The following is an 18894-nucleotide window of genomic DNA, read 5'->3' on the forward strand; positions in this document are numbered from 1 at the left end:
CGAAACGTCAAGTTTGCGTCACGTTACGAAAGCAAAACAGGGCCATCGGCGCCATTTTGTAAGCGTCACGCCTATACGTCACGCCTCGAAGAAAATGGCGGAATGTCCAGAATAGAGCCTCTGGAGTAGAGCGTCATATGTAAGAGGCCGCCGGTGGAGCGAAAAAGAAAAGGAGCACGAGAAACACGGGGTTCCGAACGGCGCGAGCGCGCGAGGCGCACGAACCGAGGCATAGTCGAGGGATGAACGGCGCTGTCTGTTGAGTTTCAACGTGGCACCGGGTCAGGAAGGTCGCATCTCCAGCTATGTTCTGGCGACGGGAGACTTGGGGGGTCTGGTTGAGTCCGCGACGCTGGTCGTCTAAGGTGTGGCCGTCGACCTCGGCAAGTTCGGGCGAGGCTCCTGGACGGGCTGCAGCTTCTCACGGCAGGACCAGGCACCCCAGAGGGGATCCCCCTTCTGCGGCAGACCGGCACGTTCGAATCTCCTCGGGACGACACGTCGGCACTCCTGAAGAAGTTGCGACGCATCCCGACGCTAGGCCTAGGCAGGTGGGCCTAAGCTACGGCGAACGCCATCGATGACGAGCTGAGGAGCTCGCCACCGACGGAGCACTGATGAGCTAAACACCGACAAAAGAGACGACGCGACGACAGCGAGGCACAGACGTCTGCGGAATCGACAAGAGCGCTGAATTCGGAGAGAAAGGGCCGACGAGCTTCGGACTTGGACAAACGTGCAACGACGAGCACAACAAGGTGACTCTTATTCGCCGCGTCCCAGCGTTAATACAAGGTTGCCTGACTCTGGTGGATTAGCCGCCACAGACGAGTGTAGGCACAAATAGGAACATTCTTAGTATATTAGGCTTTAGGTTGTAACTTCGTTAGTATTGCCCCCGCGGTGTGTTTTAGAGTGCTTGTTTATTTTTTGTTTCCTTTCGTTCGGGCCTTGGGTTCGTGCGTAATTAAAAATCCTTTTGCTGTGTTGCCATGCGCCTGCCTACTCTATCTCTAACACCTGCACGCCCCCGAGATCGGTGAGAAAACACATCACAATTGGCGAGCTTGCCAGGATCCGTTCCAGGGTTCTATCTTAGCCCAGTCACCGATACTCGGGAGTAGCAAAGATGGAGTGGGAACGTTTGGCGGCAATAGCCAAGGATTTAAACCTGTCGAAGGACGAGACAATGACTTTTTTTGAATATACATAGTTTGCACGTGACGTCATATCCGCTGCCTACCCCGACCGTGCGCCATTGCTAGGCACCTCGCTACTAGCCGCTGGCCAGCTGCCCTTGTGTTCGGCGTTCGCTTCTACGTGTCAGCGCCGCATGTTTGCTGTTGTGAAAGCTTTGCGATGGCAAAGGTCAGGAGCCCTCAATTTTGCCCTTGCTACATGGACGAGCTTGTAGGGCCGACGTGGGCTCGCCACAAAGAAAAGGTCGGAATGTGCGACGGCGTGGACCGATACTAGCTGCACGTTGGCGTGGATATCAGTTCAGACCCCGAGGTGCACCCGGCCACGACGTACGTGGATATTATTAATTATCTTGTCCCGTCCACATGCTACGTCACGCTGAACAAAATAAAGGCTCACAAATCGCCGAAGGCGCACAATTACTTCACGAGCGGTTGGGTGAGGGAGGTTGCAGCGAAGCGCCTGTCGACGGGTCTTACCATCGTCCTCGGCGAGGTGAGTCAATGAAAGCATACGTTCCTTGGCGCGCGGCAGAGAAAACTATCTCAGTATTTTTTGTGCTGCTCCATTCAGGGACAGCTTTCTTGCCACAAAGTTTCACCTATGTGCACTTTTTCCCCAAGCTTGAAAACGTGTGTTCACTTCTTCCTGCAAGTTTTGGTTTACAGTTCGGTGCATGTCCGTGCATGTGAATTCTGTTGCGTTAACTAGAAGTAGCCCATTATATTGAAAGCATGCAAACATTTAAATATTGCTTAGCATATCGCTAAGCAAAGCACATATACCAAGAAATGACGGTGCGAAGCAGTTTGCAGGCCGTTAAAAAAACAAAATTGGGGGTTTTCCGTGTTAAAATCACGATCTAATTATGAAACACCTGGCAGTGGAGGGTTCGGGCATAATTTTGACCACCCGGAGTTCTTTAACGTGCACTACAACGCAAGTACACGGGTGTTTTTCAGAGCAGTAAAATCGACCATGCGTGTGCGAGCAGGCGGTCACCAACCAGTACGGGGGCTTTCGCTGCCGCCCTTTTACGATCATGCGTGTGCAGTGTTTTGGCGTGCCCGAAACAAAGTGACGACACGCACGTTGTTCAGGTCCTTCCGATTTATCCGGGAAAGTCACAGGCACCGACGTTTCTCCGACAGCATTCTTGTGCGTTCGCACTGCCGTGTTATTACGTTTGGTGTGGACCCACGCCTGGTTCTGCGTAGCTCGGCTTCGCGGCAGTGGTGCTTCTTGTGCGGAATCCGAAAATCGCGCAGAATGGCATGATCACGACGCGACAAGGAACTTTGGATCAACAACGCGTCAGCGTGCGCAGCATGCTCCGGCACGCTTCCGCAGGCGCGCAGGTGCCTAAAGATGGCGGACAGGCTCGCGGACCGGTGCGGAAGTGACCCACGTGCAAACTATGTATACTCGTCAAGAGAAAGAGAAGGAGCACGAACGAGAGCGTCAGAGGCACGAACGAGCACGCGAGGAACATGAATGAGTGCGTGAACAGCACAAAAATGAAAAAGAAATGTTAGAATTAAAAATTAGACTAGCGGAGATGGGCGCAGGTTCTCGTGACAGCACAAGTTCACCTGGATCGGCGTCATCCAACTCAACTTCGCCCAGACCAAAGCAAATTTGCCCTAGGAAATTAATGGCTCCCTTTGATGAGCGTAGGGACGATTTAGATGCGTACTTGCATCGCTTCGAAAGAATAGCGGTCGGGCAAGGCTGGGCAAGAAACGAGTGGGCTAGCGCCTTAAGCCTGTGTCTAGTTGGTGAGGCTTTGAGTGTGTTCGGACGGATGCCCGTCGAAGAGAGTCTAGACTACGACAAAGTAAAAAACACTTTATTGCAAAGATTCCGGCTAACCGCTGAGGGTTTCCGCGAAAAGTTCAGGTCATGCAAGCCGGAAGACGCGGAAACTGGAAAACAGTTTGCATGTAGATTAACAAACTACTTTGAGAGATGGATGGAGTTGTCGGAGGCCAACAAGACATATGAAGGGGTGCGGGACAAGGTCGTAGGAGAGCAATTTCTCGCCAGGTGCAGCGACAGTCTGGCGGTATTCCTCAAAGAGAGGAAATTAAAAACAGTGGAGGAGATGGCAGCGCACTCAGATCAGTTCGTAGAGGCGCAGGGTCTAAGAAATTTAGGAAAGAGTGGCAAGGACGCGCCGATGGCAGCTGCAGGTGAGACGAGGAATCGGGGTCCAATGAACAGGCAAGGGACGCCCCAAAGATGTTTTCTTTGCAACCGGCTGGGACATATAGCAATGAACTGTCGGGCGAAGGATAGTAGACGTGGTCCACCAGTGGTTTGCCAGCTATGTCAAAAGAGAGGGCATGGAGCGCACGAATGCAGATCAGGATACGCAGACAAAGCTGCATGTATGATGAAAGGTAAAGAGGGTGAGCCGAGAGAAAAGAACATGCCCGTGGTGGAGGGAGAAGTTCAAGGACGCAGGGCCACAGTTTTGAGAGACACGGGGGCGAACACAGTATTGGTTAGGAAAAGTCTGGTGCCGTCAGAGAACATGACCGGCTATTTCAAACCAGTCATTTTGGCGGAGAGGTCCGTTAAGTATTTGCCAGAGGTGCAAATTCAAGTTTCGACACCATTTTTCACGGGATTGGTCACAGCTAGGTGTGTAGAAGATCCTCTGTTTGACTTGATTTTGGGGAATGTATCAGGGGTGAGAAGGGCGGATGACCCAGACCCTAACTGGAAGAGGACAGAAGATTTAGAGAAGAGAGAAAAGCCAGAAACGCTAGAAGAGGAGTCACCTGAGGTAGAGGTAGCAGCGGCAGTACAAACGCGAGCCAGGAGTAAGAGTGTACTAAGCCCTTAAAACCATTACCGGTCACGAACATTAAAGGGTTGAACATAACGGTCGCTGAGTTCAAGGAATTACAGGAGAAAGACGAATCATTGCAGAAGTGCGTACAGAAGATAGGGGAAGTAGTACGAAGACAAGGAAGTCGAAACGTGGCGGAGTTTTTCAAGAAGAACGACTTATTATACCGGAGGTGCGTGTTCAATTCAGGAAGAGAGGTTCAGCAATTAATGGTCCCAAAGGAACTGCGAGAAACAGTAATGAAGATAGGACATGACAGTGTGATGGCAGGACATCAAGGTATAGGGAGCACGTTGGCGAGAATTACAGAGGAGTTCTTCTGGATTGGAGTACAAAGCGACGTGAAGAGATACGTCAGGTCCTGCGATATATGTCAAAGGACGGTGGCGAAGGGTCGCGTAGGAAAGGCACCGTTAGGAAAGATGCCTATTGTTGAGCTACCATTCCACCGTGTAGCGATTGATATTGTAGGACCCATTAGTCCCACATCCGGGAAAGGTAACAGATATGTGCTCACGTTAGTGGATGTTGCCACTAGGTATCCCGACGCGGTAGCACTTAGGACGGTAGACACGATTCAGGTGGCCGAAGCATTATTAGAGATGTTTTCCCGGTACGGCGTTCCAAAGGAGATTTTAAGTGACAGGGGCTCTAACTTTACATCGGAAGTTATGAAAGAGATAAACAGGCTGCTATCCATAGATCAAAAGCTAACTACCCCGTACCATCCAATGGCCAATGGGTTAGAGGAAAGGTTTAACGGGACATTGAAAACAGTGATCAGGAGGATGTGTCAGGAGAGGCCAAAAGACTGGGATAGATACTTGCCAGCGCTCTTGTTCGCGTACCGAGAGGTACCACAAGCCAGCATAGGGTTTTCTCCATTCGAGATGATTTATGGCAGAGCAGTCAGAGGGCCGACAACTATTCTCAAGGAGTTGTGGACTAAAGAAGAACTGGGTAGTGAGGAAAAGACGACCTATACCTATGTATTGGAGCTGAGGAACAGGTTGGTCCTAGGAGACGTGTAAGTTGGCCCATGAGAAGTTAGCGCAGGCTATACAAACTCAGAAGAAATATTATGACCGCAAAGCAGTGTCTAGGAGATTAGAAGCGGGAGATAAGGTGTTAGTGCTGCTCCCCACAGACCATAATAAAATTTTGATGCAGTGGAAAGGACCTTTCATGGTGACGCAGAAGAATGAGTTGGATTATGAAATTGAGGTGCAGGGTCATAGAAAGGTGTTTCATATTAACATGTTGAAGAAATATGAAGATAGAGAAGAAACCGGAAAAGGGGAGGATGACGCAGGAGCTAGAGTTTGTATGGTAATCGCGGAGGAGAATGACCATGGCGAGGTACCAACGTATTTTGATAAGAAGACTATGGGTGTGGAGAGCATCAAGTTAAATCCAGCCCTAACAAATAAACAAACAAAAGAGCTGAAAGCGCTAATACTACTAGTTGAAGTAGTGTTTTCCGATTTACCGGAGCGGACTTCATGAGTAGGGCGATTGACAATTGAGACTGTGAAATATAACGCGGACGGGACTAAGGTGAACACATAGGTGAAATGTGCACAAAGTGAACTCTTAAACGTGGTGAACAGTGCAACTGGTGAATTGTGCGGTGAAGTGTGTGGTGGTGTGGTGTAGTGCATCAAGTCTTCACACGAACCGGCACCAATGTCACTACGAGGAGTCACAGTCATCACCCGAACGTCACCCCCTCCCCCCACAGATCAGGAGTAAGCAGTTTTCTGGAAAAAAAAAAAAAAAAAACTCTCAAAAAGGGGACCCATGTCATATGTAAGAGGCCGCTGGTGGCGCGAAAAAGAAAAGGAGCACGAGAAACACGGGGTTCCGAACGGCGCGAGGCGCACGAACCGAGGCATAGTCGAGGGATGAACGGCGCTGTCCGTTGAGTTTCAACGTGGCACCGGGTCAGAAAGGTCGCATCTCCAGCTATGTTCTGGCGACGGGAGACTTGGGGGTCTGGTTGAGTCCACGACGCTGGCCGTCCAAGGTGTGGCCGTCGACCTCGGCAAGTTCGGGCGAGGCTCCTGGACGGGCTGCAGCTTCTCACGACAGGACCAGGCACCCCAGAGGGTATCCCCCTTCTGCGGCAGACCGGCACGTTCGAATTTCCTCGGGACGACACGTCGGCACTCCTGAAGAAGTTGCGACGCATCCCGACGCTAGGCCTAGGCAGGTGGGCCTAAGCTACGGCGAACGCCATCGATGACGAGCTGAGGAGCTCGCCACCGACGGAGCACTGATGAGCTAAACACCGACAAAAGAGACGACGCGACGACAGCGAGGCACAGACGTCTGCGGAATCGACAAGAGCGCTGAATTCGGAGAGAAAGGGCCGACGAGCTTCGGACTTGGACAAACGTGCAACGACGAACACAACAAGGTGACTCTTATTCGCCGCGTCCCAGCGTTAATACAAGGTTGCCTGACTCTGGTGGATTAGCCGCCACAGACGAGTGTAGGCACAAATAGGAACATTCTTAGTATATTAGGCTTTAGGTTGTAACTTCGTTAGTATTGTCCCCGCGGTGTGTTTTAGTGTGCTTGTTTATTTTTTGTTTCCTTTCGTTCGGGTCTTGGGTTCGTGCGTAATTAAAAATCCTTTTGCTGTGTTGCTATGCGCCTGCCTACTCCATCTCCTCTAACACCTGCACGCCCCCGAGATCGGTGACAAAACACATCACATAGAGTGTACTAGACAATGACCATATTTTAGTACACTCTACTCTGGAGTAAGAACAGTGCTCCGAGACAAGCGCCAGATCAACACCCCCTTGATTGCCAGATCGAGCACTGTGGCGACCCCGTTCCGGCGCACGAACGTCACCTCACCACTAGGCGCGCAGCCGCGATGGCGGACGACAAGTCCACTCACCGCGCGTTGCTGTTAGCATAGCCCCAGTCGCGGTGGTGGGTGTTGAAATCGCCGCACACAACGGTGTCGGGCGAGAGCAGCGCAGTGAGGCACGCGATGAACGAGTAGTCAACGCGGCGGGCACCCGCGCGAACGTAAACACTGGCCACCGAGGTGTTGGTGTCGCGCACAGTGACGGCCACACACTCGCCATCGCGGAGCACAGGTGGTCCGTGGAGATCCGCACCTGAGGAAGGGTGGGGCGCACGTAGACGGCGACGCGGGGACGGCCAGGAGGATGCGCGTCATCGGAGCACGGCACAGCGGCACACTCAGGCAGGGCACAGTCAGAAGCACTACTGTAGCCGATGTACCCTGGCAGCGAGACCTCCTCTGCACGCGCATACGTTTCCTGTAAAGCGAGGACATCGTAGTCGTGCAGAGGAAGGTGTTCTGCGAGCTCAGCGTGTCGGCGGCACAGGGAGCTGCAGTTCCAATGCAATATGCGCGGCCGGGAGGCACCCTGAGATCTAACTGCCATGGCTGGCCAGTGTTCGGTGAGCGGCAAGGGCGGTCGTGGGCGTGTGGGGCAGTCAGAAGCGCGATGACGGCATCGTGCGAGTCGGGGACCGCGGCGGGCGACCGGGGCGGAGGTGTCGACGTGTTGCCCGCGACGAGCGCCCTCGCCAGGCGGTCGCACACGGCGTCAGAGTAGCTCCGGCCAGGTTGTACTCGGGACGGGGCACAGGAGGCGGTGAGTGTCTCGGCGACCTTCCGTTCATGCTGCCAGCTGGGCCAGCGGGGCTCTGTTGCCACGTGAGGGCCGCCACAGTTCAGGCAGGCGGCTTGTTTGGCCGCGCAGGCAGACCTTGGGTGGGTGCCACCGCATCGTAGGCAGCGTTGCTCGGAGGCGCAGGCCGCAATTACGTGGCCATAAGCGCCATAGTGGTGGCGCTGCCTAGGCCGCGAGCGCTTTGGGAGCACGGGCTGGCGCACCCTAACCTCGGCAAGGAGCTTCCTGCCCGCGGAACGCAGGACAATGTTGTTGCCCGCGCGGAAGCATCAGAGGACTGCAACATCTGACTCGACGTTTGCGAGCAGCGTGTCTTCGCTGAGGGTGCGGTCGACGCCGAACACATATCCTGTACAGGACTCGGCTGGGGCCGTCGTGGCGCGAACGCGCACGCACCGCTGCAAGAGAGGAACGATGTCACGAACCGCACAGCCAATTGCGCGCAAGACGTTCCCTTTCTCCTTGCTTCCTCACACTTGGTGCGTGTGCACTCCCCGCCGATGCTGCGAGGGTGTTTGTACATACGTCACCAACACGTGTTACTCAGAGGTGAAAGACCCAGACGAGGCAGTCGTGCGTGGAGACTTCAACGCCCATCACAGACTGGGAAAGTCGCAGCTGCACCCGCCGAGGCAAAGCCCTCACCGAGGCTATCAACCGAGCGGGAATGCTCATCCTCAACAGCAGAGGATCCACCTACGTCCGTCGTGGAGTGAGCACAGCCATCGATCTCCCTCTCACAACAAAGCAGTGCTCCTACGCCTGGGCCACAGCTCCAGACACATGGGGATCGGACCATTTTCCTATTGTGATCAACCCGGTGTCTGGGAGCAGGCCAAGGTCGAGAACATACCACGTGACCGACTGGTCCCTGTTCAGAAAGCACTGCGGGGAGATGGTCGATGGCTGTGACTTCTTCAGTGCCATAGCTAAGTGTGCGCAGGTGGCCACCGTTCAGAGCTCTGCCCAACCACACACCCTCGCTCCGGATCTGTACCTGTTGAACCTTCGTGCCTCCAGACGCCGTACAGAGCGCAGAGCAATCCGGACGGGTAAGGTAGAGCACTGGACCAACGAGTGGATGCCTGCTGCAGACGGCAGGCCCGCCACAGGAGGAGCCAGGGTTGGAGCAGCCTCTGTTCCACCATCAAGGACAGGTTCAAGGGCCCCCTGGCCTGGTGACTTCAAAAATCTATACGATAACACATGATAACTCATCTTTCTCTTGGCGGCTCATCCACCAACACGAGGATGAGCCGCCAACCGGTCCTTGACGTGGCCATCGCACTGGGGAACAGTGAAGAGGCTCTCGTGGAGCTTCTGGCAGACCGCGTTGTTCCCCCTGTTCCCCGGACTGCTACCGTCCTCCCGATCAGACACATGGTCTGCCCCCTGCCAACCAGCTTACCTGCCTTTAATGCCTCCACCTAGAGTGGACATGCGGCCACCATCTGCGACGAGCCGCTGAGGCTCCGTGAACTCCAAGCAGCCCTACGGAGAGGTAAGCGTCGCAGCACACCAGGAGCTGGAGTCACTACGCAGATGCTCCGGAACCTGGCCGCCAGCGAACAGCAGCGCCTACTTCAGCGAGATCTGGCAGTCAGGGCAGGTGCCCCTGTCCTGGCCAGAGACCGGCCAGGGACCTGACGTCTTACCGGCCAGTCTCCCTCTGCCGCCTGCAAGGTGATGGAGGCCATTGCCCTGGTCTGGCTGGACTGGGTGGCTCGTGTCAGGGGCTTCCTGGCCGACCAACGAACAGGCTTCCGGCTCTAACGGTCCAATGCAGACTCCACTGCAGACGTGGTATCCCCTCTGGAGGAAGCAAAGGCCCGTGGGGACATCGTGCTCCTGGTACTCATAGACATCAAGGGGGCTTTCGACGGCCTGCCCCATCCAGTCATCCAGCAGGCCCTGAACCTCCTTGGCACCGGCGGAAACCTGCGGCGCTTATCATGTTGTTCTTGAGGGAACGCACCCTCCAGGTACGTGTGGGAAAAACAAAGAGCTCTCCTCCGGCAGTGGCTGCAGGCATTCCGCAGGGGTCAGTGGTGAGCCCCTTCCTGTTCAACCTGGCCCTGGCTCGGCTGCTTGCTACCCTACCGATCGACTCTCACTTTCCCGTCGAGTCCTTAATCTATGCAGACGACATCACCCTGCGGGTATGAGGGCGACCGCAGGCCCTGCGCGTAAGGCCCTCCAGAGAGCCCTGGACACTGCAGCAGCCTACCTGAGCAGCATCGGCCTGTACATCTCGGCCACGAAGACGGGAGGCCATGCTGCTCCACCCGCCCGTCGCCAAGCTGCCCGGCTGCGCCTACAGGATGTCGACATCCCCTGGAGCACGGCAGTCACCTACCTTGGGCTGCGCATCGACCACTGGCTCACCTGGCGGCCTGCTGCCAAGGCCCTGCATGCTCAGGTAATCCGTGTCCGCAAGGCCGTCTCCCAGCTTCCTGCCCGAGGGCAAGGCTGCACATCCAGGTGGGCTTTGCAACTCTTTGATGGAGCAGCCACTTCACGCTTGCAGTACGCCCTCCCACTGGTGGCGCTACCCCGACCTTGCCTCAAGCTGGAGCTGCAATACCGGGCAGCAATTCGGCTTGGGCCAGGTGTTCCCCGCAACTCACAGGTTGCTGCCACCCTGGCCGAGGCCGGAGCATGGCCCCTGTCGCTGCTGCTCCTGCAACAGGGTCTACATGTGGATCGCCTCCACCATGCTGCAGACGGCGGTGGCCTGTTGTCCCGCCTGCGCTCACGGCCTTCCTTGCATATGGGGAGGCTGTGCTGCCTGTACGAGGAGGTGATCGGAAACCCTCCGGCACAGTGCAGCTGCTCCCACCCCAGAGACGTCCAATAGCCATCATCACGGAACTACCGGGCGTCACCAAGCGGCGCTCACCGACCTCTGCACTGCAGCCTCTCTCCTCCACGAGAACCTTCAAGGCCGCATGGAGGTCTTCGTCGACGGCTCGGTGGTTCCCGACACAGGCTCATCGATGGCGGCGTGCATCGCACCTGCCCTGCGGAGGAGTAAGCACTGTCGCCTTCCAGCACATGCGAGCTCCACCGCAGCGTATGTAGCAGGTCTCCACCTCACCGTCAACCTGCTCACAGAGGAACCACCGGAGACCCCAGCAGCCATCTGCGACTCAAAGGCAGCTCTCCTGAGTCTGCAGAGGCCGGAGAGTAGGGTCGCCCTCCTCTGCATCCTGGAGTGTCGGCACTCCAGGATGCAGGTTACCCAGTGTCCCTGTACTGGATTCCTGCCCACGCAGACATGCCGGGCAACGAGGGGGCGGATGCTCTGGTCAAGAGTACCCACCATGGTGACGTCCCTGTGAGCATGGAAGCCACAGCCGCGGACTTCACCAGGCACCGGCTGCAGCGGCACCTCCAGGCGTCCCATCTTGACAAGTGCGTGTCCCTGGGACACCCCCCACGGCAGCTCCCGCAGCGCGGCCTTGCACGGAGGGAGACCTCGCTGCTGCTTCGGCTGAGGATTGGCTGCTGCTGGACAACAGCACAGCGCTACGGGCTTGGACTCGCCATCTCGCCTGCCTGCGCCTCCTACGGTGAGCCAGAGACACTGGAGCACCTCCTGCTGGCCTGCCCAGCGCACAACCGACCCTGTGGACTGCTCCTACAGGAGTTCCACCGCCTCAGACTTACTACCGCGCGATAGGAGGACATCCTCTTCCCCCGCCGAAACCACCTCTTGGCCCTGCTCAGCGTGCTTGAGTAGCTTGACTCGTCAGGGCTCTCAACAACTCTCTAACACCCCCAGCACACATGGATAGTCGCCAGGCTATCAGGCTATCCATGTGTGCTGGCTCATTTCGCCGCAGGCCTTCCAGCCCTGCCCCGCCAACCGGTCTTTGACTGGCTGACCGCATCAGGCCTGACACCAGCAGAAAAGGCCCCTACCCCTCGATGGCGTGACCGCGTTCCTGCCTGCCGATTTGCTTCGCTCCTGCCATGGCAACATTTACACCTTTCCTCCCCTATCTCCTTTTTCCCCCCACACTCTCTCCCCGTTGGCGCTGAGCCGTTCTCCCTCAAGGGCTGCAGAAGATAGCGCCAACCTTTCCTTTCTCAAATGAACCACTTAGTAGTACCCAGATGTTCCCTCTCCTTTTGCTTCCAACTCTTCTCCCAACTCATTTCCCCCCCTTTTTTTCGAGCATGCACACTGGTTCCTGCAGAGGGGCTCTCCTTGGCATGGACGGACGTTTCGCCTAAGCATATACAGCTTCGCTGTACAAGATGTATAGCTTACCTGATTAAATCAAGCAGGCTAGGTGACTATTTGTCACAGCCCCATTTCAAAGGGGAAGCCATTAAATCATCATCATCATCACCTGACGTTTCTCCGGCGTGAGCGAATGCAGACGGTGACGTTCTTCGTCGGACTCATGGTCCTGCGACGCATTCTCCCCGCTTTTGCACAGTCCCGCTTTCGCTGTCTGTGTTCACGACGCCTCGCCGCTTTGTTAGCTTTTCCTCCGGCGTGAACGCGGTACATCTCACCCCTGGCTTTTCCAGGTAACGGTAAGAGGCAACCGATGACACCCCGAGGGATAACTAAGTTAATAAGGCGCGAAGGCGCTCGCGCGGACATCGGCGTGCTTGACAAAAGGGACATCCCCTCGTTCGCTCGACGCCGCCGACGGGACAAGTAAGGCACGGCTGGCACCAGGAGGTCCTGGGTGTTCTTGAGAAAACATAACTGGGGCAACTTTGCGACACCACACCCCTACAGAAAACAGCTAAGCGTGTGAGCGCGGTAACTTTACTTCTACATGGCTGCTACCACTGGTACTTGCGAAAAATACATTTGAAGAATGCTGGTGGCCGCATTTTTTTTAGACAGGGCCATCACCCTGTCAGCGAGGGGCGATGTAGAAATCTGAGGGAGGGGGGGGGGTTAGAACCTCCCCCCCCCCCCACGCCCCCCGGTCGGTGTGCCCCACTGTAAAGTTTAACTACAATTAAATATCGACGACGGGCACGCTTTCGGTATCACAGAAACATTGTGCCGGCAGTCTTCAAGACATAACGAGTACTGCCGACGAGAGTAAATACCTCGTAATACTGGCTACTGTATAACACAACATAAACATAGGAAGCGCGAGCAAAGAGTAACGTGCGTGATTTATTTGAAAGAGAGATGTGCCGAAAGGAAACAGCACTTGCCTGTATCTGGTGCCGAGGTAGGCGAACCTTAGAAGATACCTCGGCGAAGCCATGCACGACCAGCCACGCAAGACCACGCAAGCGCGCTGCCCCACCGACACTTTTTTTCAAGGTGATCGAAGAAGGCAATGATCGTCAGCAATAACTGTATTTCACACAATCTGGGCAGAACAGTCTCGTCGAACACAAGAACTGTTGCAAAAACGGCAAAACATTCATAACAGACGTGCTTTTCCTCTCCTCCATGCGTGTGGGCCGTCTACATAGTGGATTGAATTCGTTTCAAACTTGGCCTGGCCGAAAGCGTGGTAAGGTTGCCAGAGTATAATATTTTTCACATAGTTCCGACCGGTTCCGACCACATAGAACATAATATTATAACGAGAATAAAATTATTACCATAATTTACAATTATATCTAAATAAAGTATTAGAAAATGTTTTGGAAGTTTTTTTTTTCAGGCTACTGTGAACAAATAGCCACTCTTTTTTTTTGTGTGTCGTGGCCAGTACAAGCCGACCGGCCAGCAACCAGCCAGCTCGGGGTGCCTGGTGGTCATGAACGGCCGGAAGGTTGTGGAGGCCTTGTGGCTGTTTGCGCTACGTGGCGTACGAGCTGAATAATTTTCGCGATCGACAGTGTCTAGATATTTCGCAGCTGCCAGCCTCTGCAGACCGGCGCACCATTCCAAATTGAGGTGGGTTCGCTTCTCCTACGAGCGGCCGGCGACATGAACAGAGCCGTCGTCGAGGCAACAAGGATTTGTCGCTTCGCCCGGCAATGAATGGCAGTTGCGCAGTGTTGGTGATGCCATAGCAGCCACCTGTGGACTTATCGGCGTTCTCTCTGTGCGCAGTCGGGCTCCTCCGGGGCCCCCCAGCTGCCAGACATGATGGAAGGGGGCGACGCGGTCCAGCCGTCCTCCTTGGCCGTGTTCTTCAGACGCGCCGGTCAGGTAGGTGGCCGCGCCTACCTCCGGCAATTGAAACGCCCTCCTACCAGTAGTGTGCATCTGAGCCGAGCATGTCGGTGTTACCGCAACTTGCGTCACTCGGTGCAAGTATTGAGAGAAATGTCCAACTAAGGTGCCCTCCCGAATGCACAGCTCGGGACACGTTGTTGCAGAACACTCGATCGCCACAGATGATGTGCCAGGAAGGCCACCTGTAAAGACAAAATTACTCTGACACGAGGGCCCCACTATGAGCCGTGCAGCCTTATGTGCAGTGCTTCTTGCAGTGAACCTCTTGGAAATCCGTGCTAATTCACTGCGCACGTTGCTATGACGATGTGCACTACCGTAGCCAGAGTAGTAACATCTCGCAATTGGGAAAGTTCTCAAACTCGCTGTGCTCCTGAATTCGCACCAACTGATTCGCAAGGTGTGCTAATGCAGAAAGCAAGAAGGCAGCAGTGCACTTAGTAGTACGTTCTGTATGCTTGTAATCGTGCCATTACTGTACATGACTGTTCCGCTAAACAACTGGATGGCTTCTGATATTTTGCACAGAAGTGGCGTTTTCATCCAAAATAAGTTACAAATGCATGTCAGACACTGACAAAAGCATTTTAACACTAGGCAAAAGATGTTAAATTTGCACAATGACACAGTGGTGCCATCTGTTATTGTTTTAGTGAAACACTGTGACCTTAAAGGCCATCTAACCTGGCTCTTTCAGTGCATCCTCAGCAGCCCTCCACACATTTGCTACACTGCTACATTCTAAGAAACAGCTTATACACCCTTTGGGATGCACCACTCAGCGGGATGGATGAAATGTATGGGCCAGGTAACTTGAGCATAATACTGTCTGCAAAGTATTGTGCCAATGTACACCACAAGAATGGCTGACACTTCAAAACAAAAGCCCACGCACCCTTTTCCTCTCAGTGAAGAAAAAAGGGTCAGGGGCATATGGGCGGAGCATTGCTGTCAGGGGCATATGGGCGGAGCATTGCTTGGCAACTCTTCTCTTACTAAACGTTTTCTTGTACTCTCTGGATGGTGCTCTTCTAGTGTACAACCACAATTTCCAATGATGCCTGGTGAAAAGGGTAGTACTGATGAGAGACCCAAGGGGTAGTTCCTGATGTGCCAGTTGAGATTAGAGCAGATGATTAATTAGGGTGGCATTGCAGATGCCAATAGACATTTTTGCAGAGGCCAATATCTGCACCCGAGCTGGTACTTCAGTGTATTTTGCCTAAGCCATTATGTATATTGCAGCTGTGCTCACTATTTTCTGTGTTTAAACACAATTTTTTGCTTCACTGCTCAAGATCAAAGGGGAATATTAAGAGAAGCATGTCTGCTTTCCAATGTGTTTAGATAGAAGCCCCCGAGCTAAAGCTTTCTCTTAAGCTGTATGCTTGTGCTTGTGCAGCCGTCAAGTCGTGACATAAGAAAAGACTCAATAAGCCAGAAGCAACACAACAACGAAGGACTTGGAGGCGCTAAAGATGCCAGCTTCGCATGATGCTATGCAATTGAAGAGTACCTAATTGAATGTAGTAATTGAATAGAACGACAATAAAAATCTGTCCAGGACAGTTTTTTAGAAGTGTCATTTTATGTACGCTCTATGTTTGTTCATTGGCAAAGGAGTAGAATGTTAGAGAAGTCGGGAATCTGTATAGGGTCAAAAGTGGCCCCCGCCTTAAAGGGATACGGACACAAAAGTTGGCGGGTGGTTTTTTGCGTCGGAACAAAAGTTTAGCTGTTGAAAATGACGACAAGCTGCTTTGAAAAAAGAACGAGAAACATCTTTTTTTTTTGCAATTTTCTGTTGCACCTTGCCTCCAAGCAGCCGCTGGCAGAAGCTGAAATTTGACGTCATAACACCCGCGTGCGCGTGACCAAGGTCGGCCACAGCCGTCGCAGTGTTTCCGGTAGTGTCGGTCCCTTGCAGCATTTGTTTAACCCCTTTCAGTGATCTTCACACGTGGTGCGTCTTACATGCGCCTTCCCGTGGTCGTCGTTTGTTTTTGACGCGTTCTTTGCGGCGGAAGGAAATGCCTAGACATTGCTGTTATAACAGCATCGTTGGTCGTCGCACACGTTTCCCAGAGATGAGAAGGTGCGTAAACTTTGGATACCTGCCTGTCAGCCAATCACGCCCAGCCTGGAGACCTCTAAAAAATGACTTCATTTGCGCGGACCACTTCGTCGACGATGATTATGTGACCAGCCCGGCTGTGCTGAAAAGCCTCGGCATGCCGCTCAAAAGGCAACGTCTAAAGCCTGACGCTGTGCCAGCCTGTCTCACGAAAACGCTAGACAGAAATGATCAGTGGCGCGTTGGAAAAGAGGAGGTGAAAAGATGTCGGTACTGTTTTCGTTCACTTGCAGCCTTCTTGAGCAGGGCGAGGCTGGGGCGAGATGCCCGAGGCTGGGCACGAAGGCAGTAATGTCTTTAAAAATGTTGACAAAGCATAGTTAAGCAATACAAGGCTAGCGAGTGCGACTCATGAGATCAGTCCTACATGGCAGCGGGGCAGACACACACACAGTTCTGCTTCTCCACAGGCTAAAAGCAGGAAAAACTGGGGAGAACGCCAGACAGGTGCTGCCATCTGTCGGGCGGCTGGCGAAGTGGACGTAAGAGTCTTGGAGGTACTGATACCTCACCGCAGTTGCTTACGCCGATGGCATAAACTACTATTCAGTCATCCACGCAGTGCTGAAGTACCCCGCAGCTGCCATGCCTGCGTGCGCTCTTGAAAAAGCAAGTTTACAGAGGAAATGACAAATAATTCTTGCACAAGTGTCCGGTGCAGAGCGAAATCTTCGCGCTATGGTTTGGAAAACCTTACCGGCACTTCCACGGCCGCCTGCTCTTCTTCGTCGCTTGACGTGGAAAGCTTGTAACCGTAAGCGGTAATATTTCGTGCCAAGTTGTAATGGTCCTCATCTTCAGACGTGTACTCATCGCTCGTAGAGGCCCCACAACTTGAATCCATGCTCGCGATGGCGGCGTCGGTGCGCTTCGAATGACCGCAGCCGGCCGGCTGGCTATCTGACGAGGGTGTTGTGACGTCACGCCTTCAGACTTCTGCGGGTCAGGCGGCGAGGCGTGCGCTCACAAAAACACCAAAAATAAAGTCATCGTCTCAGAAATGAGCTAGATGACTACTTCTTTTCAGTGTAATCACACACTGAGGATTCATTTTCAGCATTTTCGTAAAAATTTTAGATTTTGTGTCCGTATCCCTTTAAGCCATATTTTTCTTAGTAGAGTTGATCATTGTATTGCTAAAAATTTAGGAAGTTAGGAGAGCATGAGTAAGATAGTTGATATTTTGAAGATTTTCAAGGAATGCAGCCAAGGTTTGAGTTACCTGCTGAAGGTGAGCTTCAATTCCTGGATTTAAGACAGGTTTCTGGAGGGCCATGTGTGTTGGTTATACAAGCCTCGTTCTGTAAAGGCGCTTTAAAATTTTTCCTCAGGTCACTCTAAGATAGTAAAAACCGTTAAGAAATAGATACGTTCGATGTAGATCTGCTGTCGTGTACAGGCTACCACTGTAATGTGGGAAGGTTTATGTGGTCCAGACCGGTCGATGTGTGAACATCAGATTAAAGGAGCACTTATCATCATTAAAAGGTACGGGGGGCTTGCACTTGCAGGTTCATTGTAGAGAGTGTGGGTGCAAGAAATACTGATTGTTTCTTCTGGCATAAAGATCAAACTACTAGGGAGCTTATGGAATCCTTTCATATGGATAGGGAAGGGGAAAAGTGTTAGTAAGCCGTCTGTCGCTCTTAGTAATAAAGAGCTGAGTTTCTTGCAAGTGTTTCACTATAGCTTAAGTTTGACATAGTCTTCTGTCGGTTTTTATTTGTTTTGGTGACGCTGTGGTTTATGCCTCATGTGGTTCAACACATCACCCGAACGGCTACTGCTGCACATGTACAATCGCTTTATAGTTGCCTTGTCAGCCAGGATTTATTCATGCAAATTTTCCTCGAAATAAAATTCAGTCGCGAGTCAGTGCCAGTGTCGGGTTCTTCTTTTCCTGTGTCCTTGTCTATCTTGTGCTGTTATTTTCCTAAACATGGATAACATCGGATTGTAATTTGAATGTATGAGAAAACATAATTCTGTTACGAGGAAACTGAAACACAAACCCCTTTTCCAGCATTTCTACCATACCAACAGCGGTGTGCCTGGATAGGTTACTTGCAAAAACACCATCCAGATGGCGCTCGCCTCCTCGGCAGCATAGGGAGCGTAAAACGGCCGTGGCACGCAGAGGCAAAGGCGGAGGAAAGCTGCAGTTGCCGGGAAGCCTGACAAGCATTCAGCATTCTTAAAAACGAAGCTTAAGTGTCCTCGGAATTTTGGTGTGGATACTTAAATGAAACTGTTTTTCATGCCCTCGTGCTGCAGAGCTACCAGCGTATGCTGGATGTGTGGACACCATACACTTTGGCACGGTGGCTGGGGGCAGTGCTGCTGCTGGTGGCGTTTCTGGGGCGCATCCTGTACCTGCAGGGCTGGTACATCATCACCTATGCGCTGGGCATCTACCACCTCAACCTCTTCATTGCCTTCCTCACGCCCAAGGTGGATCCGGCCCTGGGCACCGACGACTACGGTGCGTGGGAGTTCTCCATTCTGTGTACCCGCACAGAATGCAGGGGTGATCGTCATATGTTGGCACCAAAGGCACTTGGAAACAATGCTCATAGTGACTCCAATGCAAGGAGGCCTTGTTCACTCTGCATGCAAAACTCGCACCCAGCAACAGTGAGAAGGGTCGCTCTGTTCTTTCTTACTCTCTCGCACTAAGTCTTTGTTTTGACGCAGCGCTAATATGTTTGACCCTCTTGTCTGCACAAGGTCTAGCATTCCTCATTGCATGTCTAATGTGTCACGCAGAGTGCCCAATTCAAGCTCTTCGTTATGTGGAGTGGCAAAGCAGTGCTCCAAAAGCATTTTTACTACTAATGCTGTTAAA

The 18894-nt window shown here is 53.2% G+C and overlaps 2 protein-coding genes across 5 annotated transcripts in view; one reads left to right on the forward strand and one right to left on the reverse strand.

Annotated features, from left to right (window-relative positions):
• LOC119445375 (tRNA pseudouridine synthase-like 1) overlaps positions 1–13204 on the reverse strand; it is a 136759-nt gene extending 123555 nt beyond the window's left edge. The window contains exon 1 of the mRNA XM_049664510.1: positions 12934–13204. Within this exon, the coding sequence (XP_049520467.1) occupies positions 12934–12986 (53 nt within the window). The 5' untranslated portion in view covers positions 12987–13204. The remainder of the gene's footprint in view (positions 1–12933) is intronic.
• Positions 13205–13454: 250 nt separating this feature from the next.
• LOC119445377 (protein RER1-like) overlaps positions 13455–18894 on the forward strand; it is a 138200-nt gene continuing 132760 nt past the window's right edge. For 2 of the 4 annotated variants that reach the window (XM_037709684.2, XM_037709685.2), the window contains exons 1-3: positions 13455–13630; positions 13790–13888; positions 18324–18531. In XM_037709684.2, the coding sequence (XP_037565612.1) occupies positions 13823–13888; positions 18324–18531 (274 nt within the window). In that variant the 5' untranslated portion in view covers positions 13455–13630; positions 13790–13822. The remainder of the gene's footprint in view (positions 13631–13789; positions 13889–18323; positions 18532–18894) is intronic. The other 2 variants (XM_037709686.2, XM_037709687.2) reach the window with 2 other exon arrangements.

The sequence above is a fragment of the Dermacentor silvarum genome, chromosome 3 (assembly GCF_013339745.2).
Source record: "Dermacentor silvarum isolate Dsil-2018 chromosome 3, BIME_Dsil_1.4, whole genome shotgun sequence".
Taxonomy (NCBI): Eukaryota; Metazoa; Arthropoda; class Arachnida; order Ixodida; family Ixodidae; genus Dermacentor; species Dermacentor silvarum.